This window comes from Tamandua tetradactyla, chromosome 9 (assembly GCF_023851605.1).
Source record: "Tamandua tetradactyla isolate mTamTet1 chromosome 9, mTamTet1.pri, whole genome shotgun sequence".
Lineage (NCBI taxonomy): Eukaryota > Metazoa > Chordata > Mammalia > Pilosa > Myrmecophagidae > Tamandua > Tamandua tetradactyla.
Genome location: NC_135335.1, coordinates 90,869,285 through 90,884,712, shown reverse-complemented (window position 1 = coordinate 90,884,712; position 15,428 = coordinate 90,869,285). Strand labels below are relative to the sequence as shown.

General features: G+C 38.3%; 1 protein-coding gene across 4 annotated transcripts in view; it reads left to right on the top strand.

Moving 5' to 3' along the window:
* TTC33 (tetratricopeptide repeat domain 33) overlaps positions 1 to 15,428 on the top strand; it is a 158,548-nt gene that overhangs the window by 12,898 nt on the left and 130,222 nt on the right. For all 4 annotated transcript variants that reach the window (XR_013157938.1, XM_077117060.1, XM_077117061.1 and 1 more), the window contains exon 2: positions 11,906 to 12,127. Coding sequence is in view for 3 of the 4 variants with exons in the window: in XM_077117060.1 (XP_076973175.1) it covers positions 11,907 to 12,127 (221 nt within the window). In the remaining variant the exon portion in view is untranslated. The remainder of the gene's footprint in view (positions 1 to 11,905; positions 12,128 to 15,428) is intronic.

Below are 15,428 nucleotides of genomic sequence, written 5' to 3'. Positions count from 1 at the left end.
AAGGTGTTTCTTGATTCCACCACCTTACCTTTTTTTATTGTATTTGTCATATCTGTATATTCTTTTCCCACTTTCTCTTTGTATTCTTTAAATTACCCTTAGTGGTACTCTTCAATTCTGTGCCCTCCTCCAGACCTCCTTCTCCTGTCTTTTTTTGTCAGCTGGCAGAACTCATTTTAATATTTCTTGTAGGGCGGGTCTCTTGTTGACAGATTGTTTTAGCACTTCTTAGTCTGTGAAAACTTTAATCTCTCCTTCAGTTTTGAAGGGCCATTTGACTGTGTACAGAATTCTTGGCTGGAAGTTTTTCTCTTTCAGGATCTTAAATATATCAAACCACTGCCTTCTCCCCTCCAGGATGCTAATTGAGTAGTCTGAAGTCAGTCTTATTTAATTTCCCTTGTACTGTTTTTCTCTTGCCCCTTTCAGGATTTTCTACTTCTCTTTAACGTTTGACAGACTGATTAGTATGTGCCTGGGGAAGGCCTAATTGGATTCATTCTGTTTGGAGTTCTTTGGGCTTCTTTGACTTGTATATTTATGTCCTTTATGAGGGTTGGGAAGTTTTCCCTCATTATATCCTCAACAACTCTTCCTATCCCTTTAACCCTCTCTTCTCCTTCTGGGACACTGATGATTCTTATATTTGCATGCTTTGCTTTGTCAGTCATTACCCTGAATCCCCATTCAATTTTTTCCATCTTTTTTGCTATTTGCTGTTTTGAGACTTTGAAGTCAATTACCCTGTCCTCTCTATCATTTATTCTTTCTTCTGTCTCTTCAAATCTGGTGTTGTGTACCTCTAGTATGTTTTTTATTTGGTCAACAGTGTCTTTAATCTCTGTGATTTCCACTATTTTTCTATTTATTCTTTCAAATTCCTCTTTGTACTCTTCTGCAGTCTTCTTGATCTCCTTGATGTCATTTGCTGTCCCACTTATTTTATTAAATAAAGTTGTATGAACATCTTTGATTAGTTGATCCAATGTCTGAGTCTCCTCTGTTTATTAGTCAGGCCTATATCTGTCTGCATTGTGATATGCTTAGTGATATTCTTCCATCTTTTTCGCATGTAAATATCTTGATTGATTTACTTTTGCAGTTGATTTCTTTCAGTAGTCTAAGGCCTTGTGTTTGCTGGATGGTTGTACAGCAGGGAGCAGGGCACGGGGTGGAACACTCAGTACGGTGATTTGTTTTAGGGCACATATGGGCACAGGTTGGGGATGTTTTGCTGATGCTTGTGAATGTGGGTACCCAGCAGCCAGGGAGGATGTAGCTGTATGGGTGCATCCGTCTGGGGGTTGTAACCCTGGCATGTGCTAGTGTAAGGCACGGGGCCCTTTGTGTGCATGCATAGAGTTGTGGTAGCAGGTTGGAGTTATGCCTTTGTGGATTGGGGGCAGATGTGACTTGGCTGCTCAGGTCGGCACTTTCTCAGAGCTGGAAAGTGAGGCTGAGGGCCGTGCGCCTGTGGGTTCCAGGACTGCTGTAAAGTGCGGCTCCCAGAGCTAAATGATGTGATTGGGGTCCTGTGTGCATGTGTGGGCCTGGGAGTGCTGTAAATGGATGCACTGAGATCAGGGAGGATGGGGTGAGGCTGTGCAACACTATGGGTGGAGGTAGCCTAGGTATGGAGGTTAGTTCCTGCAACCTTTATGTGCTGGCAACAGCCTGCGGGGATCAGGGAGGAAGAGGTAGTGCTCCAGAGTAGTGCAGAAGAGGTGGGTTGGACTGCCCTTGGGGTAGGGGTGTGGGGCAGGTACTTATACTGGGGGCTGGTGGGGTGGGGGCTCCAGGAGCACAGGGAATGGGAGCAGGTGACGAGGTTCACGTGCGTGAGGTGTGGGGTGAGTCGCCAGTTACGAGGCTGTGCTGGTGATGGTAGCGCATCCAACGAACGTGAACTGGCTTACTTCCTAGTCCCGTGTTCCCATTTGTGCACTCCTGCGGGCTATGTGGCTCCACACCTCGGTGCCAGGCTCCAGTTTTCTGCCTCTCAGTTCTTTGACCTCTGGACCAGGTGGCCACCCTGCTCCTTCAGGGTGCTCTCTGGGGTCTCAGCTTCTGATGGGCTCTGGAGGCTGGAAGCAGCAGTGATGGGGAGACTTCACTCCTCTATGCTGAAATCTGCCAGCACGTTACAGACAGCAGAGCACTTACTTGGGTTTGGCCCTGGCAACTTGGCCTCCTATTGAGGACTTATAGTGATGCTGAAGGTGGCGGCATCACCTGCAGCAGGCATCTATGCTGTGCTGGCTGCACTGGTACACTGGGACAGTGAAGATGTGCTGTATCCTGGACCCTGCTCTCTCCCCACATTATTTATCTAGTTTTTGTCCTTATTTTTTTTTCCTCATCTGTCCATACCGTGCATAAAGGAAGCATCAGACACAGGATTTTAATCATCACACAGTCACATGGTAAATGCTATATAGTTATACAATTGTCTTCAAGAATCAAGGCTACTGAAATACAGTTCAGCAGTTTCAGGTACTTTCCTCCAGCCACTCCAGTATACCAACCTAAAAAAGGTATATCTACATAATGCATAAGAATAACCTCCAGGATAACCTCTCAACTGTTTGAAATCTCTTAGCCACTGAAACTTTTTCTCATTTCTCTCTTGCCCCTTTTAGTGAAGAAGGCTTTCTCAGTACAATGATGCTGGGTCATGGCTCATCCCCAGGAGGTTATGTCCCACATTGCCAGGGAGGTTTCCTCCCCTGGGAGTCATGCCCCACAAAGGGGAGAGGACAGTGAGTTCACCTGCTGAGTTGGCTTAGAGGGAGACCATATCTGAACAACAAAAGCAGTTTTCTGGAGGTGACTCTTAGGCAAAATTTTAAGTAGGCCTAGCTTCTCCTTTGTAGGGATAAGTTTCATAGGGGTGAGCCCCAAGATTGAAGACTCAGCCTATTGAATTTTTGTCCCCATTGCTTGCAAAAATATTGGGAATTCCCCAGATGGGAAAGTTGAATATTCCTCCTTTCTTTCTAGTCCCCTAAAAGGACTTTGCAAATACTTTTTTATTCTCTGCCCAAATTACTCTGGGAGGTATCAGGGTATCACACTAACCTATACAAACCAACAAGATGTCATACCCTATTCAAGACTCCATGTAATTATAGTGTTCGAATAAACTGAAACCATATAAGTTAAATTAGATAATGCACTATCCAGAGTATAATTTTGCACCAAATAAACATCTCTTCCTTTGGTCTCACATGGAAGTTGAAGTTTTAAAATAGTATAATCCTTTCCCCTGTATTCTGATTTACCTTAGCCCTATCCAGATCAGCCTCACTTATATCTCTAGTCAAAGTCTGATCACTTTTTCAACTTTTTAAACAGTTGCTGAATGGGCTAATGCTGACTTTCATAGGTTCAGAGCTCTATCTCTGAGTCTCAGGTGTCACATAAATACCCAGTTTCAGGGAATGACCATTTATACACAAATAGCTCAGTATCTCAGAATACAGGAATAACAGTTACAATTCCAGATTAGATGTGACTGATATAAGAGCTTACAATCTAGAACCCTTTCCAATAGCCCCCCCACTTGATAACCCATGCTCTTGACTTCAGTTCTCCAAGTTTGTATATGATAGTACATATGAGTGAGGCATGATGCTATTTGTCTTTTTGTTGCTGACATTTCATTCAACGTAGTGACCTCAAGCTTCATTCATCTAGTTGCATGCGTCACAACTTCATTCCTTCTTATAGCAGTCATGAATAACGTCACTATAAAATGCAAATGTCTTGTTGTGTCCTTGCCTTCAGTTCCTCTCAATATATACGTAGTAATGGGATTGCTGAATCATATGGCAATTCTATACTTAGCTTTCTGGGGAACTGCCACACTGCCTTCCATAGTGGTTGCACTTTTCAGCATTCCCACCAACAGTGAACAAGTTTGCTGCTTTCTCCACATCCTCTCCAGCACTTGCCACTTTGTTTTTTTGGATAGGCTATTCTAGTGGGTGAGAAATTATATTTCATTGTGGTTTTGATTTGCATTTCTTTAATAGCCAGTGAAGTTGAGCATCTTTTCCTATGCCTTTTAGCCATTTGTATTTCCTCTTCTCAGAAGTGTCTGTTCATGTTTTTTGCCCATATTTTTTTTTAAAGGAATGTCTTTCATTTATTTAGGTCTGTAATTTCTTTCAGTAGTGTTGTGTAGTTTTCAGTGTTCAAGTCTTTGGTTAAATTTATTCTTAGGTATTTTATTTTTTTAAGTGCTATTATGAATGGAATTGCTTTCTTGACTTCCTTTAAGATTCCTCATTACTGCTGTACAGGAGGGCAAATGATTTTTGCATTTTGTTCTTTACTCCACCAGTTTGCTGAATTTGTTTATTATCTCTGGAAGTCTTATTATGATTTTTTTTGGATTTCCTATCTGTAGGATTATGTCATCTGCAAATAAAGATAGTTTTTCTTCTTTCTTTGCAACTTGGATTCTTTTATTTTTTTTCTTGCCTTATTGCTCTTGGTTTGAACTTCCAGTATAATATTGGGTAGCAGTTTTAAGTGATGCATGAATCTCTATCATGATCCTGACCTTAGGGAGAATGATTAAAATCTTTCACCATTGAGCATGAAGTGAACTATGGCTTTTGTCCATTTTTAAATTAAGTTGTTTATCTTTTTGTTGTTGAGTTGTAGAATCTCTTTATAAATTCTGGGTATTAAACCCTTATCTGTTATGTGGTTTCCAAATATTGCCTCCCACTGCATAGGCTGCCTTATACTTTCCTAACAAATTTCTTTGACATGTTTAATTTTGAGGGATCCCATTCATCTATTTCTTTTTTTGTTGCTTGTGCTTTGTGTGTAAAATCTAAGAAACCCCCTCCTATCATGATTTATAAGATATTCCCTAAATTTTCTTCTAAGAGTTTTATGGTCTTAACTCTAATGTTTAGGTCTTTGATCCATTCTGAGTTGATTTTTGTATAAGATATCAGATATTACTCCTCTTTCATTATTTTGCATATGGATATCCAATTCTCCAAATACCATTTATGGAACAGGCTGCTCTGTTGTAATTGGATTGGCTTGACCCCTTTATCAAAGATCAATTGTCCATAGATGAGAGGTTCTATTTCTGAACACTCAATTTGATTCCAGCCCTAATGTTCTTATAAGTATTTTCTATAAAGATACCATATAATATTTGTCCTTTTGTTTCTGGCTTATTTTGTTCAATATAATGTCTACAAGATTCATTTACCTCATTGCATACTTTACAACATCATTCCTTTCTGCAACTGTGCAATATTTCACTGTATGTTTACACCACAGATCACCATTCTGCTTCTCAGTCAAGGTACCCATAAGCCACCTCTATCCATGGGGTATCATGAATAATGTCACTACAAACATCAGAGTGCAAATGTCTGAGTCCCTATTTTCCCTTCTTTGAAGTATATTCCCACAGTGTATTGATTTTTTAAAAAATACACATGATTATGACTCTGCCTTTTTCTTTTCCTCCCCACCCTGTCCCCAGCCTCCAATAAACCTACAAACCTTGCAAGTGATTTCTAATGAAATTTATCTTCAGGAAGCGCATCAGATTTCCATCTTGAACTATTAATAGAGTTCCCACACTTCCTGGTGCCTCAGCTCAGTAATACAGAAAGAAAATTCTGTTTGGAAACTTGAAGCCAGAAAAATTAATCTTCCTCACTCCTGTCACCTGTAGGGACAGTCATAAATGTGTCTTATCCCATATTTTGTGAAGCCTTCCTAATGATCCATTTTCTCACTGTCCTCATTCTGTACCTCAGGAATTCTGTTACATAATAATGTATTTCCATATTCTGTGATTTCTTGTTTCTTCCCCTAAGATATTTGCAGTTGTTTTCAAACATATGAAACTCATTCTCCCAAATTATGGTGGGTCTGGGAAGAGGATTTGGCAATGTCCTAATTCCCTAGTATAGCTTCAATCAATTACACCTCCAGGTTTTTCTAAAATTCCCCACTCCTGTGGAGAGCATGTGGTTCACCTATATCAGACTTTACATTTCCTGTGTCTGTAATTTATTTGGCACTTCCTCATATTCTTAAGAACGTAGGCTCATGACCTATAATTTTCTTACCCCTCTAAGTTTTGCCATTATAGCACATCTTTCCATGTGAATGACTTTATAACCAGCTTAGCTTTTTTGTCTCTCTTCCTTATACTTCAGCCACGTGCATCAGTGATGAAGACCTTGGAACTTATTGTCTCCGTTTCTCTCCCTTACTGTCTCCATTTCTCTCCCTACATGATTCTCACAATGCCCAATCTTTGAAGTTTCATGGAGACCTCTAGTTTATCATTTCCCCCTGTCCTTCCAGTTGATCAGTCAGTTGATTATAATCTCCTCTGGGGCCATAGACCCCTTTAAGGTTGAAATAAAGGTTAGGCCTTCTTTCCCAGAATGCACACAGGCATACAAAATTTGCATAACATTTCAGGGGTTTTACAGTATCTTTAAGCTCATCCATGAAATTAGTAAGAGCTCTTAGATCCCTTAGTAATCCCTACTCAAATTAATACTTGTTGAATTCTTTCATATTTTCCTTTAACTTTGTTCCATCAATTGTCTCCTTTTTTTATCTGTACATTTTTAAATAATTGTAGATTTACAAAGCAGTTTAACAATATGTTCTCCCTTTGATCCACCAACTAGTCCTATGAATTAAGTCATTTTCTAAATTTGAATTTTTTTTTTGGCATGATAATTTATTTTTATTTTTTTAAACTTTTTTAATTGTGTAATATAACATGTATACAAAGCAAAGCAAAGAAAAGCAATCGCTTTCAAAGCACACTTCAACAAGTAGTTACAGGGCAGATCCCAGAGTTTGTCATGGGCTACCATACTATCATCTCAGATTTTTCTTACTAGGTGCTCCAGAACATTGAAAGCTAGAAGGAATATTTTTTAATCATCATAATCAACTTTTCTTTTTTTGTGAAAAATAACATCGTGCTGGTTTGAAATGATGTATGTACCTTAGAAAAGCCATGTTCTAATCCTAATCCCATTTTGTAAAGGCAGCTGTTTCTTCTAATCCCTATTCAGTATTGTATGTTTGAAACTGTAATTAGATCATCTCCCTGGAGATGTGATTTAATCAAGAAAGTTTGGTAAGCTGGATTAGGTGGAGGCATGTCGCCACCCATTTGGGTAGGTCTTGATTAGTTTACTGGAATCCTATAAAAGAGAACGATAAGATAGAAAGCCAGGAGATTCAGAGAGAGCAGAGAGCTGCAGCATGAACGAGTGTCCACCAGCCAGCGGTTTGGATATCAAGAAGGAAAACACTTCCCAGGGAGTTTCATGAAATAGGAAGCCAGGAGAGAAAGCTAGCAGATGATGCCGTGCTTGCCATGTGCTTTTCCAGCCAAGAGAAAAACTGTGACTGTGTTCACCATGTGCCTTCTCACTTGAGAGAGAAACCCTGAACATCATCGGCCTTCTTGAACCAAGGTATCTTTCCCTGGATGCCTTAGATTGGACATTTCTATAGACTTGTTTTAATTGGGACATTTTCTCAGCCTTAGAACTATAAACTAACAAGTTATAAAATTCCCCTTTTTAAAAGCCATTCTGTTTCTGGTATATTGCATTCTGGCAGCTAGCAAACTAAAACAAACATTGTACAAAAAAGCAATAAATTTCAAAGCACAGCATAACAATTAGTTGTAAAACAGATTTCAGAGTTTGGTATGAATTACAGTTCCAAAATTTTAGGTTTTTACTTCTAACTGCTCTAAGATACTGGAGGCTAAAAGAAATATCAGCATACTAATTCACCATTCATACTTGTTTGGTGTGAACCCTACCTACTCTGTATAACTCCTCTATCACCCTTAGATCTTTTTTCTACTCTTTAGGGATATTTGGGCTATGCCCATTCTAATTTTCTCATGTTGGGTAGGGCTATTGATAATATGGGGTAGGGAGATGGAACTAACTAGCTAATGTTCTGGAAAGTATGGCCCCTCTGCATTTCAGAACTTACCTAGTCCAAGGACCCATTTGGAGGTTGTAGGTTTCTGGAAGGTTACCCTAGTGCATGGAACCTTTGTAGAATCTTATATATTACCGTAGGTATTCTTTAGGATTGGCTGGAATGGTTTTGGTTAGAGTTTGGCAAGTTATGGTAGGTAGCAATGTCTAACTGAAGCTTACTTAAGAGTGACCTCCAGAGTAACCTCTCAACTCTATTTGAACTCTCTGAGCCATGGATACCTTATTTGTTATACTTCTTTTCCCCCTTTTGGTCAGGATGCCATTGTTAATCCCACAGTGCCAGGGTCAAACTCATCCCTGGGTGTCATCTCCCACACTGCCAGGGAGACTTTCACCCCTGGGTATCATGTCCCATGTAGGGGGTGGGCAATGAGCAGAGTTGGTCATAGAGAGAGTGAGGCCACATCTGAGCAACAAAAGAGGTCCTCTTGAAGTAACTCGTAGGCATACCTGTAGGTAAGCTAACCTTCTCTGCTGCACACATAAGCTTCACAAGAGTAAGTCTCAAGATCAGGGCTTGCTCTATTGATTTGGGTGTCCATAATATTTGACACAGTATCAGGGGTTTCCTGGTGGTAAAGTTTGATAGTTCCATATTTTTCTCCCATCCCTCAAGGAACTTTGCCAATACTTTTTTATTATCTGTATAGTATATTCTGGGATGTATGCAGGCATTACATTAAGCTATACAGGATTAAAGGTCCTCATTTTTATTCTGAGCTCCCTAAATTTTGATTGTTTAAATGAGCTATCTAGACAGGTTAAGTTAGATTATATGCTACTGAAAATTTAGGTTCTGTACAAAAGAAAACTTTCTTCCTTTGGTCTAAAAGAGTAGGTGATGTTCTAAAATATAGACGATGTCTTCCTTACCTCTATGTTCTAAATCACCTTAGTCCTGACCTGGTCAGCTTTGTTTTTATCTCTGAATACCAGATTATACATATATAAAACAGCCTCTCAAAATCTAGAAATAGTAATTACCACTCCAGACAAAATGTGACTGCTATAAGAGCTTACAGTCTAAGCCCCTGTTTTCTTATAAGCATTTTCTAAATGAGACTATACAATAATAGCTCTTTTGTGTCTGGCTAATTTTGCCTCATCAAATGACCCACAGGTTCATGCATATCGTTGCATGCCTCACAACTTCGTTCCTTTTTGTAGCAGCACAATATTTGATCATATGTATACACTGTCATTTGCCAATCTACTTCTCAGTCAGAACATCCTTCATCCATATGCATTTGTTAGGTATCATGTGTAATGTCCAAAGTCCCCAGTCTGTCACCACTCTCAATTTTAGATAATCTCATTGTTCCCAAGAGAAAGAACCAATAAACACATCCTCTCCAAATAGAAAATCTAAACCTCCCATTAACTCTTGTTCCCTCCCCCCATTATTTACCCTTGGTGTTTCTGTGGTACTACTGATGTTTTCCTGTTAAACATATTCTACAGCATGCAATAGTAGTTTTCTCCCTATATCCTGAACTTAAACACTCTCTGTATAAGAATCATACCTTTGAAGTATTCATGCAAGAACTTATTTATATTTGTAGTGTTAATCAGTGAGACCCATAGGTCTTTATAACCCCTTTCAATCATGTTTACCTTCAATATGGTAATATTACTTATAGACCCACTAGTGAACCACTTTCACTTCTATCTATTCCCTTTCATTGGAGTTCAACCCTCAATAGCTAATTCTTCACCTGTCTCTAGCTTCTATGTATCTCTAAGTCCCCTACATTCTATATTATAAGCCTCTGATTTTACCTTTACCATGGTCATAAAAGTGACAGATTGATTAGTATGTGTCTTTGGGAAGGCCTATTTGGATTTATTCTATTTGGAGTTCATTGGGCTTCTTTGATTTGCATATTTATGTCCTTTATAAAGGTTAGAAAGCTTTCTCCCCATTATATCAACTATTCCTAGCCCTTTACTCTTCTCTTCTCCTTCTTGGGACACCAGTGATTGTTATATTTGTGTACTTTGTTTTGTCCATCATTTCCCTGAGATCCAGTGCAAATTTTTCCATCTTTTTTGCTATTTCTGTTTTAAGTGTTTGAAATCAGTTATCCTTTCCTCTGCTTCACTTATTCTTTCTTCTGCCTCTTTGAATCTGCTGTTATGTGTCTAGTATATTTTTTATTTGGTCTACAGCATCTTTAACCTCTGTGATATCTCCTGTTTTTCTATTTATTCTTTCAAATTCCTTTTTATGTTCTTCTAGGGTCTTCTTGATGTCCTTTATGTCATTAGTGTTCTCATTTATTTTATTTAGTGGATTATATAAACATCTTTGATTAGTTGTTCCAGAGTCTGTATCTCCTCTCATGTTTTAATTTGGTTGTTAGGCTGGGCTGTATCTGTCTGCATATTGATACGCTTAGTGATCTTTCTGTTGTCTTTGGACATGTACATATCTTGATTGGTTTACATTATGAGTTGATTTCCTTCAGTAGTCTGAAGCTTTTTATTTGTGGGATGGATGTGGAGCAGGATGCCAGGCACAGGGCTGGGCACAACAGTTCATTGATGCCTTGCAGCGCAGGTATAGGCATAGGATAGCAGCACTGCACTGGTGCCTTTGAGCATGGGGTGTGAGTCACAGGGTTGCAGAGGTGCAACGCAGGGGCTGTGGGTATGGGGTGTAGCTTAGGCAAACCTTGGAGCGCATGAGCAGGGTGCACAGAATTGAGCTTTCCTAGTCCTGGTCTTCCCATCCATGCATTCCTAAGGACTCTGGGCTTCTGTTTGGAAAGGGGCATGTTAGGCTGTTTGCACCAGCTAGATGGTCTCCTGTTCTCTGTGTTTCAGTTCTTCAGCTTTTCTAACCCGGGCCTCTCTGTATAGTGTAGAAGACCCTCCCAGGTCACTTATACCCTGGAATCGTCATCTCAGTCACCTTCCCATCCCTTTTCTAGCTGTTCCTTGGAGCAGGGGTGAACTCGACCTATCCTATTCCACCATCTTCCCAGAATCCTCTGTTCTATTATCTTCCTGGAACCCTGGTTCCAACCCTTTTGCAGTATTTTGTGCTGTCTGACTCAAAAAGTCTGTTTTTTTTTTTCTTCTGTCCGCACTGCTCCCTTTCTGCTGGGGCAAAAACTCCTAGTACCTTTAAGGCTTATCCCAGGTTTCTTTTTTTTTTCGTTCTTTTGGGTGCATAGACTGGGAACTGAACCTGGGTCTCCTGTATGGCAGCCAATCATTCTACCACTGAACCACCTGTGCATAGGATTCTTTTTATAAACAGTCACAATAATGTTATCACATCTAAGAAATATAGCAGTAATTCCTTAATGTCATCAAATATCAAATCAGTGATTAAATTTCTCCTATTGTTTCATAAATTTTTTCTCCCCAGTGGTTTGTTTGAATCAGGAGCCAAACAAGATCCACGCATTATATTTGTTTAGTATGTCTGTTAAGTTTCTCTTCATCTAGAAGTTACACCTCACTGTTCTCTCTTTTTTTTTCCTGGTAGTTTATTTCTTAGAGAAGCCAGTTTTATTTTTCTTTAGTTTCCCACATTCTGTATTTTGCTGTCTGCTTATCTGATGTGTTTATTTAATATGCTTTTCTGTATTTGTATTTCTTACAAACTGGTAGAAGTTTGAGCTATTTCAGGATTAAATTTTGGCAAGAGTGCTTCATGGGTGGTGTCATTATTTCCATAAGGAGGCACATAGTGTTCGGTTGTCTTTCTTTGTGATATTGGCCTACATCCATTATTTAATTAGAGGTTAAATATAATGATAGTATAATACTATTCTATTCCTTTTTCATCTTTTAGTTGGAATGCTTCTATGAAGGCCAGGTTTGAATTTTAAAGCTGGTTCTTTGTAATTTTCCAGAATGGCTTCCTTTGGGTGGAAGAGAAAAATTGGCGAGAAGGTTTCAAAGGTCACTTCACAGCAGTTTGAAGCTGAAGCTGCTGATGAGAAGGATGCAGTTGAGAATGATGAAGGAAACTGGCTTAATGCCATCAAACGGAGGAAAGAGATTCTCCTTGAAGGCTGTACTGAGAAAAGTAAACAGCTGAAGGATGAAGGAGCCAATTTGGCTGAAAATAAAAGGTATGATTTTATAGTTTTCTTAGAGCACAGTTTATGTGTTTTCATTCACTGTTAATAATGAGATGAAGAGCTATGCCTGCTATAAATTCATGCTTTAAAAATCTGATCAGTATGCTAAATTAATCAAAGAAATAAGTTTTAGAGTTACCTGAAAATTCCCATAGATAAAGGTTTGTGAAATAGTCTTCAAAATGCTTGTAATATTTTTGCTTTGCCATCATCTTTGTTCTGTCTGAAGAAGAATAAATACTAACTAAAATGTAGTTCCACTTATTGGTTAGTAGGAGATGGTCTAATTTCTGGAAAATTTCTCCTTATGGTATTATGTACAGGAAATTAGTTCCAGGCATCTTAGACATTTCCCTAATAGTTTTGAGGGTGTACACTATATTTTTAAATAGGTGATCAGTTATTCTTTATCATTTATTTCTTATATGCTTTCAGAAGTTTTTGCACAGGAATTTTTTTTTCTTTTTTTATTAGTTTTAAAATTTTTTAAAAAAATATAACAAACACAAACATTCTTAACTTATGATCATTCCATTCTACATATATAACCAGTAATTCACAGTATCATCACATAGTTGCATATTCATCGTCATGATCATTTCTTAGAACATTTGCATCAATTCAGAAAAATAAACAAAAAGACAACAGAAAAAAATTCATATATACCATCCCTCCACTCCTCCCTTTCATTGATCACTAGTTTTACATAAAAATGTAAAATTTATTTTAACATTTGTTGCTCTATTATTTATTTTTATTCCATATGTTTTACTCATCTGTTGATAAGGTAGAGAAAAGGAGCATCAGACACAAAGTTTTCACAATCATGTAGTCACATTGTGAAAGCTATATCATTATACAGTCATCTTTAAGAAACATGGCTACTGGAACACAGCTCTACATTTTCAGGCGGTTCCCTCCAGCCTCTCCACTACTTCTTGACTAACAAGGTGGTATCTATTTATGCGTAAGAATAACCTCTAGGATAACCTCTAGACTCTGTTTGGAATCTCTAAGCCATTGACACTTTATTTTGTCTCATTTCACTCTTGCCCCTTTTGGTTGAGAAGATTTTCTCAATCCCTTGATGCTGAGTCTCAGCTCATTCTAGGATTTCTGTCCCACGTTGCCAGGAAGGTCCACACCCCTGGGAGTCTTGTCTCATGTAGTCAGGGAGAGGACAGTGAGTTTGCTTTGTTGTGTTGGCTGGAGAGAGAGGGCACATCTGAGCCACAAAAGAGGTTCTCTTGGGGGTGATTCATAGGCCTAATTTTAAGTAGGCTTGACCTATTCTTTGTGGGGTTAAGTTTCATGTGAATAAACCCCAAGATTGGGGGCTCAGCCTATTGCTTTGATTGTCCCACTGCTTATGAGAATATCAAGAATTCAACTTGGGCAAGTTGAATTTTCCCCCTTTCTCACCATTTCCTGAAGGGGACTTTGCAAATACTTTTATATTCACTGTTCAAATCACTCTGGGATTTATCGGGACATCACTCCGGACAAACCAACAAAATCTCATGCCCTACTCAAGGTTCCATGTACTTATGGTGTTCAATTAAACTGTCTACATAAGTTATATTAGGAAATGCACTAGTCAAAGTATAAATTTTGTACCAAATAAACAATTTTTTTTTGCACAGGGATTTGATAATACTTTTAACTTCTCAAATCCCTTCCTCAACTAAACTCATATATACTCCTTCAGTATATACCCTTTTCTCTCTTTCCTTTATTCTTTTTCCTACTTTATCATTCATTTTCTCTTTCCTCTGCTTAGATCTTGCACTGGTATCAAACTCATTCTCCCACAAATTTTGGGGGAATGGATGAATTGTTTAGTAGATTATTGTTGGGAAAACTGGATTACTATATAGAGAAGAATAAAACTGGATCCTTACCTAATACTATATACAAAGCTGGACTCTAAACATATAAAGAAACTTAAATGTGAACAGTAAGACTATATAGTTAATAAAAGAAAATAAAGAAGAATATCTTTATGACCTAGGGATGGAGAAGTATTTTTTTTTTACTTTGAAAAATTTCAGATGTATGTTAAAATTGAAAGAATAGTACAACCCCTGTATTCCCTCTATCTAGACTCAAAAGTTAATTGTATTTGCTTTATCTCTCTCTTCTTACATGTACAGTCACACATATAATTGTATATTTACATTTTTTGTTCTGATCCACCTGAAAGTGAGTTCAGATATTGTTCTGGTTTGCTAATTGCTGGAATGGAATATACTAGAAACTGAATGGCTTTTAAAAAGGAGAATTTAATAAGTTGCAAGTTAACAGTTCTAAGGCTGTGAAATTGTCTAAGTTAAAACACGTCTATGGAAATGTTCAATCTAAGGCATCTGGGGAAAGATACCTTGGTTCAAGAAGGCTGATGACATTCAGCGTTTCTCTCTCAACTAGAAGGGCATATGGTGAACATGGCAGCATCTGCTAGCTTTCTTTCCAGGTCTCTTGCTTCATGACACTCTCTGCGAGGCGTTTTCCTTCTTCATCTCCAGAGGCTGCTGGCTGGTAGACTCTGTGGTTCTCTTGTTCTTCTGTTGTGGTTCTTCAGCTCTCTCCTTGTTTTCAAAAAGAAACTCCGAAATGTCTCCTCTTTTGTAGTAAACTAATCAAGACTCCCATAGAATGGGTGGAGACACATCTCCATCTAATCAAGTTTAATATCCACAATTGAAGTCACATCTCTGTGGAGATAATCTAATCAAGTTTCTAACCTATAGTACTGAATAGGGGTTAGAAGAAACTGTTGCTCTCACAAGATCGATTAGGAATAAAACTTGGCTTTTCTAGGGTACATAAATCCTTTCAAACTGGCACAGATATCTATGAAACCTCACCTCTAATTCAGCATGCTTCTGCTTCATATCAAGATAGTCTCTTACCTAATGTAATACCATTATCATACATTTGAAATTTAGCAATAATTCCACAATCTAATATCTAGTCGATATTTAGATTTTTCCAATTTTCCCCAAGTGTCTTTTACAGCGTTTTTTTTAAAACCAGGACCTAAACAGAATTCACACATTGTATTTGATTATTTGCACGATGTCTCTTTAGTGTCTATTAATCTATGATGGCACTCCTTTTTCCTTCATGACACTGACTTTTAGAAGAGTTCAGACCAATTTTCTATTTGATTGTTTCTTCCTGGGTGTCATTTAACTTGCTCCTTTAACACATGTATTTTATTGTAAAGTGAAAGTTAGGTCTAGAAGTTTGATTTAGATTCTGATTAAACGTATTTTGGCAAGAAAACTTC